Source organism: Micromesistius poutassou (assembly GCF_964030765.1).
Source record: "Micromesistius poutassou genome assembly, chromosome: 7".
NCBI lineage: Eukaryota > Metazoa > Chordata > Actinopteri > Gadiformes > Gadidae > Micromesistius > Micromesistius poutassou.
The window spans coordinates 11138256-11156094 of NC_140277.1; the positions used below are offsets into that span (position 1 = coordinate 11138256).

Below are 17839 nucleotides of genomic sequence, written 5' to 3' on the forward strand. Positions count from 1 at the left end.
AGTATTCCATAACATAACTTTAATATAACCATAATAATTTACTATTACAATATTCATGTTGACTGATGCTATCAGTCATACATTCCTGGTGGTTGAAACAGGGTGGTGGGTGAGTTTGTGTGTGTGTGCATGCGTGTGCGTGCGCGTGAGTGTGTGCATGCGTGCATTTGGCCTTGCCTGAGAAAAATGAACAAAAAAATAGTGAAATGGCTGCATAGTAAATGTGTTGAGGAGTTTAATGGCCCCATAACCCTGGGGAATGATTTGTGATGTGTTGCACGGAACACAACCCGTCTCACCAGACACATGCGTGTGCACACAGGTGCACGAGCAGAATATACACACACGCACATACACATTCGCACACTCGAAATGCAAATGCATGGCCGCCACCCACCCACTGCATAACATGCAAGCACACGCAGTTACACAGTTAGACACACACACACGCACACACACACACACACACACAGGCAGAAGCCAAGTGGAGCTTACTGTGATGTGGATTTATCCCTAGAGGGTCCGCAGTCCTTACGCTATCTCAGCCTCCATCAGTGGTGGCAGAAGAGACACAATTCAGTGTGATGGGGGTTTTAGAATATTCAGAATATTCTAGAATACTTTCATCCACTTATATGGTAACACACAAAGGTCCCATGTCAACATAAAAACAAAATACCCTGTTTTCCCTCTACGCCACAGACACAGACGCACCAACCAAAAATAGGAGATGTTTCCTTTTTGCATGGTGAAAAATGAATGTATCAGAATGTGTGCCAATGTGGAAAAAGGTAGGCTTTCGGTAGTTTTGTCACCGTTGAATGCTCAAGAGGGTCTTGGTAAACAGGCTTGGTGAAGACAATGGATTTGTGCTGTTTACAACCAGGCTGCCACTAGTACATTCTACGTCCAAAACAGGGCAACGCTGAAAACTCAAAGGGCCTCTAATATGAGATTAAATATTCCTGCTATACACAAAACATGAAGCCAGGCATGGATTTTCTTTCTTCCCATTATTAGTATTCATAACATGACTTTTTTAGCAAGAGATGCTTATGGCAAGGTTGAGAGTTGAAAGCTGTGATACGGTTTCAAAGAGTGTTCCCCTTGCTCAGAGATCCAGGGCAGCAATGGTGTTCAGATACCAAGGTCGTTCACAGTTAAAATGCTTTCATGTCGTCATTTTGACTTACATTCAATCATTGGAACAAAATGGAACAAAAAGGGGTTTTATTTCATCCCTCATAGTTATTAATTATCACGATTTAACACCCTTAGATTTTAGAAAATATCACCTGGGTTTATAAGATCCAAAATTGTATTCTTGACATCAAATGGATACAGTTGCAAACAGTTGCTAAACTTGGTAAAAGAATGTCTCATAGGCTAGCAAGATTTAAATTTAGAGCACCCTCCTGGCTTGACCTCCCCCGCATATTCTGACTCCTCCAAACGTCCTATTTATCATGGACCGAAAGGGAACCAGTTCCAGGGAAATAAAGTAAGTCATGTCTTTTGTTTGCAATTTCTTTGTCATTCATCACAATCAGCACCTCTTAGCAAGGCTAAACTCTAAGCTTGTTTTGGCCAAACTGACCATTTCACAATCTTGAAAACTCTTTAAACAGCGTCAGTATTCAGTTTCATTGTCAGATTCATCAGCCTTTTAACTGCACTCGATAAAAGCATTAAGAGGAGTGAATGCCACTACAGTTCTTGGCATGTTGTTCAGTACAAAAATCAATCTGAACACTTTGATTAACTCACCGGCTTTCTGACGTTTGAATCGTTAATCATCACATATTAATCAGGCAGCTTAGAGTTAGCTGTTAGCAAATTGCTTTGGTAAAAAATGCAGTGATTTTATTTTTACATTAGTTGGGACCGACTAAAAAGCTTTGCACTTGTCCCATAATGAATATATAAGTGGTTACTACTGAACACTGACTTATCTTTGTTGTGCAAGTGTAGCAGGGGACAGTTTAACAGTTAACAACCAGCTGCTCTGTACAAGGCTGAGAAAGTTACACCATCCTCAACGTCTAGTCATTAACTCACTTCGATGTTCAACGCCTGCCAAAGAAAAAGCCAACAAACAGTAAGGCTAAAACCTCAATTATATGAGGTTTCTTTTTCTCTTTTTCTCTGTGTAGAAATGTCTTATTTTAATTCCAATATTTCTGTGTGGACACACAATTCTGAAAAAAGACCCATTTGACAAACTGGCAGGCCAAGCATCGATATGAGTAGTGCATCTTCATATCTGGTACCAAAGGAGAAGTCTCACAGCACATAGCAAAGCCTGCATACGCAAAGAACAAAATGCAAGAATGAATAATAAAATAAGAGGACTTGCATTCGAGGACAGCGAGGACAGAAGCTCAGATAGAGTATTAATGTTTTTCTATTTTATATTATACTTTCTTTAAATATAAATTAATTCTGTTCATAAATATCTTAAATTTCATCACTGGTTAGAATTAGCCAAAGACCAACTTAATACAAACAGACACACCCAGAGTGCACATGATGGCTGAATAAATTGCATGCATATGCCAACATAGTCACACACCCAGGGCAGGGTTTCGCTGTGCAAGACAATGTGTAGGAGCAGATATTCGGACAATTTTGATCAAAAGTGACACCTCGATGTGGTGTCACACTAGGTATCACCATTCATAAAAAAAACGGGCGTCCTCCATCAAAGTGGAACAGTGTGAATCCCTCACCCACGTGGCTATCCCTCAAAGTAATACTGACCTTCATGGTAACAACGGACCCATCCATAACCCAGCTTTGGCCCGTGTCTGCACAAGTTGTCTTCACCGAAAGCCATTGCTCCACTGTTATGGCCTGGTTCGTTTTTTTCTAAATGGACCAGTTAAACCACACAGGGAGAGAGAATAGGATGACACATGGAGATGTTCAAAATCCACAAAACCTGCGCTGTGTGAAAGAAATACCACCACCTAATTTGACTGACCATACATTTTTCAGTGTTGGACTGAGGTGTAGCTAAATATTGCAATACAGCACAACAAAACTCACATAGAGAGGAACATGCAGCAGCATTGTTGTTGTGTGGCCGGTTAGAGCTAGGGAGCTGAAGTTCCTGAAGGTCACACCTGACCAAACTACTTTACTGTGGTGAAACCCATTCAATTGAAGCCTTGATTGATATTTTTATTGTTACTTTTTATTTATATTAGAAAGAATGTGCCTCTTTAGGAAAAAATGTACGCAGTGCCAGTTTAAATATAAAAGATTTGTGGCAAATTGCACTAGTCCACTCGGATCAAGAGACAAACAGTATATATGGCAGCTGTTAATAATTGGGCATTGATTAACACTAGAAATATAAAACACAGTAGAACATACAACAAGGCATGCACACTTTGGGGCTGCTGTATATATACTGTATATACATATATATGTATATGTATATACATATATATGTATATGTATATTTATATGTATATAGATGTCTAAAAAAATAACTGACTGCATTTTTTGGGCTAAATCTGCCGAAGGTCAATGTTATTTTAAATATTCAGCAATTGTTTTAGATTTTTATCAGCAAGTGAGAAAACGATGTAATCCGTTTCACAACGTATAATTAGGCAAATTAATGTTTGTCTTTTGGCACACTGATAATAACACTTTTATTGTAAAACTGTTAAGTGTAGCTTTTTACAAATATAAATTCCGCAGCCGGTAATGATTGACAATTCATCAAATATTGATTTACAATGTCTAGTTGCTCGCATGATTCGAGTGGAAGAGAAAAAAATGGCACAACAGTTGGGCGATGAACTCGCTGTGAAGACCTGGCTCTATTTTGCACAGTGTAGAAATAAACATTGCAGTATAATGACATATAATTAGTTCTCCTGATGTGGAATGGAACCAACTCTACCCGTCATTGATACTGTCATTTAATTCTCTTAAAAAATCAAAACATCATACAGACATCACAATCAACATCAACCTGGAGGAGTGCTGCTCGTTTTTCCATTTGCGTTTAATTTTCACAATGTAATAGTGGTGTTTGAAAATTGCTGGTTTAGTTGTCTAACACAGGAATGTCACAACTTTATCTTCTTCTGGAGAGTTCTGGAGGTACAGACTAGTCGATGGATTCAGATCTAAAGTTTAGAAAAATGATCTTGCAGAGTTGCATATGAGCACTAACACACATATTCATACGCATCGACCACTCATTTTTCTTATGTATATATTAATATATATCTATATATATCCGTAGCATTACGAGGTGGCAAACACACCCTCAATAACACCTCGTCGCATGATGTGACACACATTTACAAATTATTCTTAAAAGGAGGATATCTTGTCCTTTGTACCCTGTGTGGGGCGAGCCAGGATGTAGACGCCATATTTCTATACAGTAAAACAGGACAAACGAGGAACGCGAACAACGTGGAAACCAAAATAAACGGATGATTTGAATCCTAAAGGAAGGGGGCTGGGCAGACGGGAGGTCTCATCCTTTTGTATTTTCCTCGACCGGGAGCTCGCCCCCGGGGGCGGAGCCCCCCCCCCCCCCCCCCGGCACAGCACTACACGGTAGTTTCATTCTTCCAGGGCCCGGTACGTATATTACCGGTGCCGTCCGAGGCGAACAGCAGCCCCTCGTGCAGCCCCCCCTTCAGGATGCCGTTCTGGTTGGGCGGGTTCTGGGGGAAGGACTGTCTGCGCGGCGCGTGCATCTCCAGGTGCTGCTGCTGCTGCTGCTGCTGCTGCTGCTGCTGGTGCGCCGGCGGCGGCATCAGGTCGTCCTCCGCCATTTTGCCGCAGCCGCACAGGAAGGTGCCGGCCGCATCGCCGGCCTCCGCGTGGCACATGGCCGGGAAAAGGTCTGCCTTGGCGCAGCAGATGTGCCGGTGGCACGGGTTGTGGCACGACAGCGCCTCGTGCGCCGACGCGGCGGCGTGGCACACGTGGTGGCCCTCCTGGTGGCCCTCCAGGGCCAGGTGGGGGCAGACGTGCGCGTGGCGCTCGTGTGTGCTGTGGGGACTGTCGGTGTGCGAGCTGTGCACGCTGCCGCCGTCCACGCTGGAGGGAATGTGATAGGCGTACTCCTTGTCGCCGGCCGCCGGCCCGGCCTGGTGGTGGTGGGGGGGGGGGCGGCCGAACGGGCGGCCCTTAGTCCTGGAGCCGCTCTTGAGGCAGGGGTGCAGGTGGATGCCCGGCCGGTAGCCCTCGGGGTCGGCGTGCAGCAGCACGTGCGTGGGCGCCGGCTCCTCCTCCATCAGCTGCTGGCTGTGCAGGGCGGCGCAGCAGGGCACCGCCACGGGGGCCAGGCACGTCACGTGGTTCTGCGACGCCGGCAGTGCGTGCGGACAGTGGCCGCAGCCCAGCAGGGCCTTGCCCGGGCACGGCGCGTCGTGGTGACAGTGTTTATGGCCGTGCCCGTGCCCCGGGGTGTCGCCGTTGACGTTGGCCACCTTCGGCCTCCCCTGACCGCACGACCCCCGCCCGGGGCCTCCTCCTCCTCCTCCTCCTCCTCCGCCGCCGCCCCCGCCTCCGTTGTTGCCGCGGTGACCGGGGCAGCAGGAGCACCAGCAGTGCCAGACGTCGTCGCGCTTGGCGCAGTGGTGGATGAGGATGAAGAGGCCCAGGGTGACGGAGAAGGCCCCGTACAGGCAGCTGAAGATCATGTCCAGGAAGTGGCCCTGGGACACGGCCAGCGCGCCGAACGTCCAGGTGGCGAGGAAGAGGAAGAGGGTGAAGGCGGCGGCGCGCAGCTGGGCCTTGAAGGAGTGCTCGTTGGCCAGCAGCGCCGGGTTGATGGGGATGCCGGGGCAGCCGGCGGGGCAGTGGCCCCCCCCGCCGCCGCCGGGCCCCGCCCCGGCGCCGCCCGGGGCCCCCGGCTCGGCCCCCTGGTGGCAGTGGGTGGGCATGTCGACGGCGGCCAGCCTCTGCTGCTCCTCCGACAGCCTCTTGAGCTCGTACTTCCTCTCCGGGTGCTGCCGGAGCACGATGAAGGTGCACAGGAAGTAGACGCACGTCACCAGGACGATGAGGGCCACGGGGCCGAAGAAGGCGCCCAGGCTGGGCTCCCAGGCCATCCAGCAGCTGTGGGTGGCAGGCAGGCAGGCAGGCAGGCAGGCAGGACGCACACACACACACACACACACACACACACACACACGCACATGCACACACACACACACACAAGCATACAAAAAGTCAAGTTTTGTACAAGATTAACAAGCTATTTAAAAAAACGTGACATGTTGCACATGCCTCCCCACTTCAAATCAATCAACTAATGCTCATCATTTGCCAACACAACAAAAGTTGTTCCTGGTGTGTACCTTAAAACAAAAAAAAAACACACCTATCTTCAAGTTTTTTGGAAAATAATTGGATTTGGAATCTGGATCGATTTTACTTTGAAGGAAAGGGAGGTGAAGCTAACGAGGTCAGTGCCTCCACGGGGAGCATGTGCTGCTCGGTGGAGGAAAGCAGGGGTCGTGGGAGCAGTTTGACCTTGAGAACGGCCGGTAAACGCTGGACTTACTATGGCGCCTGCTCTCCGCTGCCATAGTTGTCTATATTGACAGCTGCCGTGACCCCGCAGATGATGATGGGCACCCCACCGCTGATCAAATAAAACCTGGAGGAGGGGAGGAAGGGAAACAGAGGCAGTACAGCGAGAGAGAGAGAGAGAGAGAGAGAGAGAGAGAGAGAGAGAGAGAGAGAGAGTGGTTAGAGAATGAGAGAGAGAAGATGGATGGCAGGGAGAGGGGGGGAGAGCAGACAAAATACATTAAAAAAGGTGTACACTTCTGAATGATATGCATGTTTGTTATTATTATTAACAGGGATATTAATGAATAGGGAGAGAGAGAGAGAGAGAGAGAGAGAGAAATGGAGAGTTTATCACCCCAAATGGTGAGGGTGGAATAGAAGGTATCCTGGCAGCATCGGTAGAGTAACAGAGAGTAGACGTGCGGCCCCACCAAAAGATTCATGAGCAGCAAACGCTGCCGGCAGCCATTCACTTTGAATGGGGGCTGGAAACGGGGAGCGGCCGCCGCTGTGGCAGCAGTGAGAGGTGCGATGTCCATGCCAAGGGCGATAAGGAGAGTTTAAATCTATTTAACTATTTAACTGTATGCTAATGTGTGATGTCAGGGGCTGAAGCAGCAACCAGTGGCAGAGGTGGAATGTCTTTTCTCCAGCGCTATTTTCTAGCGATCATGGTGAGGAAACGACCGGTTCACCTCTCCGGTTCCCTGAGCTATTATCAGTCTCTATCAGTCTTTATCAAACACAAACGTGATCTCCATTTCTGTTGTGGTATTGTGCAATGGGAGCGGAATGGCAGGTCGTCATCCTAGTATGTGGAAACAAACAAGGCTCAAGATATGATTTGAACTATATCATTAAGTTCAACCACAACAGCCAAAACTCAATTGTTCCCAAATATTAATATATCATATCATTATTAATATAATATATTAATATTAATGGGGAAAATGGTTGATTTGATCATGCTTTCTGGGCTCTCAAGAGCTCCACAACAACCTGACTTCGGGCACAACCAAACGGTGTCTGCAGCGCTGCTTGAATGACGCCTGCAAGACGCCCCAAGCACAATGTAATCTTTAGGTGTGACCCTACAGTCCACCAAAGACAAGTAGAGTGCTCTGGCTCATCCTGTGTACACTTGTTTGCCCTTTATTTCTAATTATACTGTAGGCGTTGCATTTGCAACCAGTTACTAGAGGAAGCAAACATTCCTGTCAATTTCTTGCTATCTACATGTGCTGTTGTGTGTGTGTATGTGTTTGCGTTTGTATATGTGTGTGTGTGTCTGTGTGTATATGTGCATATGTGTGTGTACAAGGGGCCCTTGAACATCTTGAAGCCAGCTGCAGCCAGAATCTGCTATATACACTGTGCGTCGCCCCTCTCTCTCTCTCTCTCTCTCTCTCTCTCTCTCTCTCTCTCTCTCTCTCTCTCTCTCTCTCTCTCTCTCTCTCTCTCTCTCTCTCTCTCTCTCTCTCTCTCTCTCAGGGGCTAACCTTTCCCAACACTCCATCTTCTTCTCTGTCTCGCTCTCTCTTAATCTCACATTCTCTGTCCCCCTGCCCCCCTGTCTCTCCTTCACTCTCTCTCTCTCTCTCTGCTCATCTCCTCCCCATCACACAGAGAACACTCCCTGTTTCCTAAGATTCAATTACAATCAAGCCGTGTGCCTGGTGAGTTGGCTGGTGGCGGGAGAGGAAGACGGGGAGGGGGGGGGGGGGGAGGTTATCTGGGGGTGAGGGGGGGGGGGGGGCTGTCACCGCCTCTGAATGCGGCAGGGGGCTGCGCGTGGGTGGGTATCACCGTCCTGGGGGATACCTCCTCTGGTGGAAAACCCATTTACACACCTGTCAGACGGACGGCGTAAATAAGGAGAGCCAGGCCAATGTAGAGAGACACCCAACCCCAACCATCTCCCTCCACCCTTCCCACCCTAACCCCCGCCACCCAAGGCGGGCCTCCCCCCCGGAGGCTTCCGGACCCTCACAGCCTCTTAAGGCTTCACACTGCACCACAGGCATCCGCACGTACGCCTGAAGGCCGGCTAGCAGAAGCGCCTGCGAGCGCTAGCACCGGCACTCTAGACCACTCCATTAAAGAGGACCTTCTGTCCCCCACCAGCCTTAGCAGGAAGCATACGCAGAGATGGGCTTTATTCTGCATTTTCGTGCAAACCAAGTTTAGTAGCAACAATCATCCAATCTACATAGTCCCTGAAGGGCCTTTTAGTGAGTAGATAATAGCTACATAGTGGCTACACCCCATCCCTCTCCGGTCCTCAACTGTGCCTACGGCGATGCACTGTCCTCTGTTCTGCCCTTCCTGGTCGGTGTCTGGGCCTGGAACAGGGTGTATGAATCTATGTGGGACAGAGGGCTGATAGCCATATAGTTAAAGGAGTGCCAGAATATTATAGTTAAGGAGTGATTCACAACTGTGCTGACACATGGTATTGTAATAAACCAGAAAGAGAGAAAAACTATCTATGGTTAATTCAGAGTTTTTACTTTTTATAGCCCAATAGTGCAGCTGGTATATAGCTTGAGTCTTTGTGGAGATTGGTGCTTTTAATGTCATGTTTCCATGGAGACGAATTAGGGATGTGCATCCCTCCATTCAAGCCCTATGCTATACCCATCTTGCTACATGGGCTCCGATACAATACAGCAACCATAGCTTGAGTCTGAGGCGACGCGATATGAAAATGTATGCGTTTCAGTTCAATGCGAAATCATGAGTTTTGCTGTGATTCGATCCGACAGTTAGATTTGTTATTGATATAATTTATTTATTTAGGCAGAATAATAATAATAAAAAAAAATGTAAGACAGTGTACCATACTGATAAGATTACTTTCAGTTACCACAAGAGTGCTGATTTTGAATATCCTGTCAGATGTAAAAAAAAAAAATAATACACTCAACATTTGCTAGCACATTTGGCAAGTAAGCCTATTGACGGCTCGATTCGTTATGTTTGAATTGATTCTCTGACTGATTCTCTGATTCCCGCCAACCGATAAATAAGACCATACGGAAACATACAAATCGGGGAACGAAGTGCATCCTCACTTCCCCAGCAGATACATACAAGTCAGTCATGGTTGGTTTGGTTCGTCAATAGTGTTAAAAGGGCAAAAGCACAAAAGTGCAGTTGGCATTTTCATGCTAGAAGCAGCATTCAGCCACAGACCCGTAACACAGACCATGGTGGCAGGAATATGCCCTCTTGACATTTTGAAGAAAAAAAAAACCCCTTGAGTACACTAATTGGATTATTCACTCTCGTCAACTCAGGGGCTACCTGTTATTAAACTCTGTGCTTCTCGGTTCTGTCAACAGGTGCCACTAAGCTGCTCAAACACTCACACATTCCTTTGAATTAGAGACATAAAAACTGGTTTTGGTTCCTGGAGAGGGAAATTCAGGTTAAACCAAAATTCAATCAAGCCAAAAAAATATACAAAACCTTTCCTTTTTTTGCTCAATTTATTTATTAAGCTTAGTTTGAGCTCCCTTTAGACACATAAATTAAAGTGAAACACTAAATAGGTGTTTATAATTACAGCGATAACTCTGCTACTGAATCTAGGCACCGTCACCCCATTGCAACATGGCAAGGGTCTCATTCTGGGGAGCGCTGGGTTATTTAGCATGGTCCACGGTGACAGCAGGCTGAACACTCTCAGTGATGCTAACGTTATTGCAGTAATCAGTATCGCCTTCTACAAGGTACCATAGCACTTGTGGGGAAATCCTTTTGAGCCGCTACTGAAACACACCTAATATCTTAACAGTCCCCTATCTTACCGCCAGGTGTGATGTTTATTAGCCACTACAAGCCATTTCAAAATCAACCACATGTGGGAGTGTCCACCCAGATGGACGATAGAAAGATCAGCCTACCCGCCCACGCAGTGGACTGAACCAACTTGTTGGCTGATCTGTCCATCGCACATCAGATATCTGGACACTCCCACTTGTGATGTCACTAAAGGATGGGTTCAGGAATGGCCTGTAATGTCTGATCAACACCACACCTGGTGGTCAGAGAGAGGTCCGATAAAGGGTGGACTGCTCTGGTGGGCTGTGGTCCTGAGTCGGTTTCACTGAAGAAGGGGGGGCGGGGCAAACATTTTGTATGGAAAGTGAAATATTGCACTCAGATGTCGGGCACGCATCAGCCTTCGGGGGTTGTGACAGCGAGTTAATCGGATGAGCGGAGGTTCTCAAATCTCCTGGTTCAATACGGCGCGGGGGATTTCAGGCCAAAGGTCGGCGGGATGGGCCAGATTGCTTTATTCGGCTGACAGGCCAATATACCACCGTCACGTAGCTGACGGAGGGCCGCGTCCGGGGCGGGTGGGGCTGGCGGATGGAGGGCCGGTGTTGTTGTGGGTGGTGGAAAAGTGGTGGAGTGGTGGCGGCGGGGTGGAAATGGATGTGGAGGTTGTGACGGCGGGAGGGGGGGGGGGGTGGTTGGTTTCGGAAGAGGACGGAGAGGATGATTTTGAGCAGAGGAGAAATTGATTTGTCTCCCGCTGTCTGGATGCGTCTGGCCGTCTGACGGCGGGCATTACAGTCAATCACGGTAACGGTGCGACTGGGCTGTCGCATAACCCCCCCCCCCACCTGTCTGCCTTCAGCCTGAACGGAAGAGCACGCACACACACATTATCTTATTCCCCCTGGCGAGAGGTGACCAGTTATCTTGCTCCTCGACAAGATCCAGGTGGCAGGGGTGGGAAAAGGGGTGAGAACGGGGTGTCTGAGGATTTTCCTGGGAGAAGAGGCCTTTGTACTGGGGGGGTAGAGGAGGGACGGGAACTTGGAGACTCATGCTTGAGGCCTTTTACGTTGAGATGAACCACCATGAAGTCTCAGAATATAACGTTTTTAAAGTATGGCGACAACACAATCCCTACACAAATATTCACTTGCATGCCAAAGTTTATTGTCAATCATCCAGTTGAAAATATACAGAAAGATCCGGTTTTATGGCTTCAAGGTTATAGATTTAGACCAGTGGCGATTTCTCTAAGACTGCAAGGGAAGCTCAGCTTCCCCTAAAATTTATATTGTTTCAAATATATATATTGTGTCAAATATATAACATTTAATTTACTAAAAATGCATTAAAACACGTCCATCTCGAATACGAGTTCGTTCAGAATCAGCTGCTTATCGCAGGTCGACTGACTCAATGTCCTTCTCATTCATTCCCATAGCGTCACATTGCATTTGCCTGTTGAAGCTCAGCATCCATCCACTTCAATGGGGCTGCATAGAACAGCTTTTTTTAGTGCGTCGAAAGTCGGTCATTGGATAATGCTGCGATTATGTCCCTCCCACGGACACTCAGCGTCTCTGGGGGTGAATGGAGGAGTGGGCTGGCCTGGACGCTGGGCTTCTGCGTGATAATCGGAGGGTTTGCGAAAGACTGAGTTGCCATTTGAGTGACAGCGATTTTGAACTATAAAACATTGCAGGAGCTCTCTTTAGTCCTCAGTCCCATTGCAGATTTTGCAAGCAAGTCGAAAGACAAACTGTAACCAATTTCTGTATATTTGCTTGGCGAAATTGCTAGACAATTTTATACACCCAATTCCTTGTTTCAGTTTAACATAATTCCCACATTTCCTTGTTCAAGTTTAATATCGTTTTGGTAGTTGTCCATCAATTTGATTCAGGGAGCCTGAGGTCTGAACTTCAAGCCCTGTATTCAGATCAGGATTTGCGGGTGGCAGGGGAAAGCTGTGTGATTTCTTGGTGTTCCTTAAAGACATGGAGTTTGACAGTGCAATGCCTCAGCTTTACAAACTGTTCTCATTAGTGGCAACAATTGGAGCTACATCTGCAGGTGTAGAAAGGAGCTTCTCCTGTTTAAAATGGCTCAAGTCCTACACCCATAACACAATGGGCCATGGCCGTTTAAGCAGCCTAGCTCTGCTGGCCATTGAGAGGACACTGGTCAAGTCACTGGAGAATACAGCTAGTTGGTATGACAGGGTCACAGAGCATTTCCTTGAAAAGGAACAGAAATTGACAATTTATATGATGTAGGCCGAAAATGAGCTTCCCCTCTTTGAAAGACCAGCAGCCGCCACTGATTTAGACTGATAAGTATCCTGCTGCACCACGTGTTTGACCTCCCTCCAGGCACTGTGCATCCCTGAGTGCCAACAGAGCCACACAACACAAAGGTCCTTCCTTCATGCCATAACACCGGCCCACAGCCAATCAGAAACGGCCCCCGACATTCCCCGGTGAATGGCTGCTTCGGACATAGCTCATACCACACACACACACACACACACACACACACACACACACACACACACACACACACACACACACACACACACACACACACACACACACACACTATGTAGTATAATTTTACTAGCATCTAAGTGTACGTGCTCCGTGTGTAAGTGCCACACATCTGTTTCAATGAGATTGACATTAGAATGCACACGCTGCCAAATGTGGTTTGGCAGAAGTGAACTTAATAAGAGGGAAATAAGCCCCACGACACGGCCCCCCTCAGCAAGCTCGCCCGTGCTACCTCAGTGAAAGACGCCTGACTGTTTACAGCATAATAATGATGAATAACCTTGGCTTGTAAACACTTGCTGAATGCATAAGTGAATTAGAAGCGATCCCATCACACATGCCTGAAAATGAAACGAATGAAACAAAACAACAGAGGCCGCGGTCTCATTTGTAACAGCATTCCAAAGGTGTCGTCGACAGCCGACATCGGCTCTGTATAAATCTCACACACAGATGCACTGCACATTCAAACCAGGGGGGCAAGCGGGGTGGGGAGGTTCGACGATAAGCCAAGGTGCTCCTGATAAGCATCGGCAGCGTGCGTTCACGTCGGGCTTGACTTTAATTAAAAAATCTAATTTACATATTGACATACAATGATATATATATATATATATATATATATATATATATATTCACGCCCCTGGACAGATGCTAGTCAACGGCAATGACGGCTCCCTCCGTCGCCGCTGCCGTTGCTAAGCAGCACCCTCCACCTTGAATGTCACCTCTGAGGCACGTGAGACAATCCAGGAGTGAATGAGACTTCATTCAGGAATTAAAGCTGATTAATACGAAGGCATCGCCCCCCCCATCCCCCCCAGACAATTCCCCCCCCCCCCCCACCCTGTCAGCATCCATCCCACTCATTTTCACAGCACTTCCAGACACTGTTTGCGCAAAGAAATGGAGCCAAGAGCGGGCTAAACAGGGAATTGTCTGACATTAACGTCAACACAGCGTGAGGCCCAGGCCGAGGTAAACGAGGCCAGAGAATGTCTCTGCGGATAAACCTTCCAATAAGTCAGCCGAGCGCAGGGCTCGTCACGGGCGTCGTCCGAAACACACGGAAAAAAATGAGCCCCCAACAGCCACACGGAAATAATGGGAATAAATAAATTGGCAATAAGCGCACTTCAACAAACGCATTGCTTTTGACACTTTAATTACACAGAGAAAATAGAAAAGTGCCCACATGTAGATAATGCAAAATATATTCTGCTCCTGTTGTGCCGCAATTTGAGAAGGAAAACAAATCTACCGATCGCAGTGTTGTGGATTCAATACATGTTGATCCAAATGATCCAAACTTCCAAAGGAATGGCCAGTCGGGAAGTCATACACTGATACTACTTTGATCCTACCATAGCAAAGGCTTGTTCAGAGCTTGTTTTCCCCCTGCCCTCTATCGAAAAAAGTGTAGATTCATGCTGTGAGCAGTCCTTGACCTCAGAATATACACAGAGCAAGCTGTGCTAAACACTGAGTCGTTAAATGGGATAAGGGTAAAGCTTGTGCATGTGCACTGACACACACACACACACACACACACGCACGCGCGCACGCACACACACACACACACACGCAGACCCATTATCTACCATCTGCCATGCTGGATCCGGCTGGTGGTGATGTTAGTGTCGATGTGTGTGTGTGTGTGTGTGTGTGTGTCTCTGACTCTGTGAGTGTGTGTGTGTCTGAGTCTGTGTGTGTGTGTGTGGTCGTTAGGATGAGGGTGCTTACCTAAGCAGGGGCTGGCGGGACCGAGCGGGGGGCGGGGCTCCGTCCTGGCTCTGGGGGGGCTTCTTGGTCACCTGCGTGTAGATGTTCCTGGCCGTCACCCCCAGCCATAGCATGGTGGAGAGGGTGGAGTAGTGCAGTGCCACGCCCACCTTGGGACACACAGGAGACACACAGGTTACCATGTGATCTCCAGCCAATGCGATGGGTTGTTGCACCCCAAGGCAACAACTCATAATGAAGATTGTTTTCGTTGTTTATTAATCCATCCTTTTTTTTTAATTATCATTATTATTCAATGATTAATGATTTAGTCTGTAAAGCAACCCAAAAAAGGGGCAAATGCCCACCATAGACTTGAACCTAGAGCAGCCAACATAGATTCAAAATGTATTTATATCAAGTCAGTCAAATATTAGAATTTTGAATAACACTCATTTGATCATTTCTTGGATCCAGAGAGTACAAGGTACGGTCTGTCAGAACGTCGTGGGTTGTACGCCCCGTTTTAAAGTCCCTCCAGGGTCTCAGGGTGTGACGCCCTTTCACACGTTCACACATCAGGGTCAGGGGCCGCCACCAGATCTCATCTCATCAAATGCATACGTGGCCAGGCCCTCCTCGGGAGCCCTGTCTGTGTATCCTCGTATTGTTGCCGTGTTGTCTCGCCATCTGTGCTGCGGAGACGGTCCGCCACGCATCTCCACTTGATCGGGCTCGTCGCGGCTGAGCGAGGAGCAGCTCGCCACATGTTCCGCCGGCGCCAACGCAATCAATGTCACTCCAAGGACGCGCCGCTACCTGTGTTTATTTTACCATTTATCGTTTGATGCCTCGGGCTGCAGTTTCTACCCATCCCACAGCCTAAAATGCACTAAAATAGGAGAAAGACAGTTTTTAAAATAAAATAGGAAAGTTGCCAGTAAAGTATATCAAGGGGAGAAGCGGGTGTCTCTGGGATAAGAGCAAAGCCCTGCTGTTGAAGTGGAGGGAAGAGGGCCTATGTTATCTGTCAAGTTGGAGGACTAGACGTGCGTGTGACGAATACCAAATGACAATAAGAATGGCAGTTCTGTCAACGCCTCGGCAGTACAGCTTGTACTGGGATACACTTAAAACCCACATAAAACAGGCCTCTTTTTTCCGCCTTGGCGCTTTAACATTCATAACTTGTGTTTCACTGAGGTACACTGAGAACGAGGGGGTGGATGGGGTGGGGGAGGTTAGATTGGGTGTTTCGCTGTGTTTCAGAGACTTTAGTGAGGTGGTTAGACTCAAACTGCGTGAATATTTACAAAAAGCCCAAGACGTAAGGGGATAGGATTTGAAAACGTTCATAGAATTACAATGCGCCAACATAATTTCTATTCGGAGCAATCAGCACCAATAAATCTTACAGACACCGAATACAATAATTCTCCCCGGTCTGCTAGCCCAGAAAGGAGTCCAGATCTGTCTCCTTTAATGGTTACAGACAGGGAGAAGGAAGAGTAAGTAAGAGAGAGAGAGAGAGAGAGAGAGAGAGAGAGAGAGAGAGAGAGAGAGAGAGAGAGAGAGAGAGAAACATAGACAGACAGACGGACAGACAGAGAAAGACACAGAGAGATGGAGAGAGAGAGAGAGAGAGAGAGAGAGAGAGAGAGAGAGAGAGAGGAGAAGGGGAGAAGAGATATAATGCTCAGGTGAGTCAATCACCGATTTGCAGTCCACATTATGTCCCTCCTAAAAACCGAAAATGACTAAATGACCAAACATGCCCACAGGGAAAAGATGATACGGGCATTACCTCAATGGAAGGGTAGTGGCATCCCGCACTAGCCAGCGTTTATTGGGTTATTATATTTTTGTCTATGAGAATTTATAAGACTGCAAAGGAGGATTTCAATGTGTACCTAGCCAAACCAGCTTAGTACTTAAAGGGCTCTAAACGTTATGATTGGAGGCTCATAGTCCTGGGGTGGGGCCAGCGGTGAGCGATGTTGTTGGCCAGCATGCTGGGAGCGATGTTTGTATAATATGTGCAAGATACTTAAAGATGCATTCATCTTTCTCTGACCTCTAGGGGGCAGACTGCACACTCGACTGGTTGCTCAATTTGCTTCTTAATTAGCTTTTTTCGCTTCACAATCTTATTATTACTCCATGTTTGCCACTGAGGGCTAGGCTTAATACACTCTTGTAATGGTTCTTGACAATGTATGATATTAATGCACAATAAAAGTGCCCGTGAGTTGTTGAAAATCTGTGCAATATTTATTATGAATTTTCGCCAGAAAACAAATGAGTTCCCTTGAGGAATAAATCACATCTAAGAGACTGATTGTCCATGTCTCCTAGATAAGCGAAAGCAGTCTGTCCTTCTTATCACCTGGACTTGCTATTAAGCAGTGAAGGCTAAAAGAGTCATCAACAATTTCAAGGTATGAAATATTCGAATATGCTGCTCATTTATTTTATTAGTATTATCCAAGCCTTTCTTCACTGTTCACCGTCACTGATGACTTAAACCACAATGGATAACTAGACTTATACCTAAGGAGTACATCTTGTCCATTCAGTGGAACATTAACAATCCCCTTCCCCTGAAGCAGGTTCCGGTTGCTCCACAGCCATTGTCCCTTCAGTACTGCATGTCCCTTGTCATTGTCCCTTCAGTACTGCAAGCATCAGTAAGCAATGGGTCGTGGTGGCACTTTAAAGCTACCAGTGTTTAAAGGCTGCAAGATTTCAATGTACTGAAATGTACACATATTACCACAATGCTTACTAGCTATGGTTTCTTAGCACAGAACCAAAGTAAGGAGGAGCAGCGCCATGGACTACAGTGTGATCGCAGACAGGGAAAACATTGTTGCGTGTGATTGTTGTGCGAGTGTATCGTCAGCAGAATAGGTTACGCTGACCCTGACAGTGAATTAGTGTGTAAAGACGGATGGATGGATAGAGGATGGATTGGAGGATGGAGGGAGAAAGCTATTTTGAACCCTCTTGTCCTCTGAGAATAATCCCTTAGTGGCTGAGAAGGCCGAGGCTTCCCTTGTACCTCAACAGAAAAAAAACAAGGAGCCAGCATACGATAGGACCTCTGTAAATGAGTCATATTTATTGATTTTTTGGGAAATTAAACAGATGCATTATTTCCACTTGTCAGAAATAATTCATAAAGTGATGCCTACATCGCAATGGAATTGAGATTCTAATAA

At 47.0% G+C, this 17839-nt stretch overlaps 1 protein-coding gene across 2 annotated transcripts in view; it reads right to left on the minus strand.

Moving 5' to 3' along the window:
• Positions 1 to 3255: 3255 nt before the first annotated feature.
• The window catches only part of adgra1b (adhesion G protein-coupled receptor A1b), a 111774-nt gene continuing 97190 nt past the window's right edge, over positions 3256 to 17839 (minus strand). For both annotated transcript variants that reach the window (XM_084470534.1, XM_084470533.1), the window contains 3 exons: positions 14640 to 14788; positions 6548 to 6643; positions 3256 to 6099 (listed from right to left, as the gene is read on the minus strand). In XM_084470534.1, coding sequence (XP_084326660.1) covers positions 4581 to 6099; positions 6548 to 6643; positions 14640 to 14788 — 1764 coding nt within the window. In that variant the 3' untranslated portion in view covers positions 3256 to 4580. The remainder of the gene's footprint in view (positions 6100 to 6547; positions 6644 to 14639; positions 14789 to 17839) is intronic.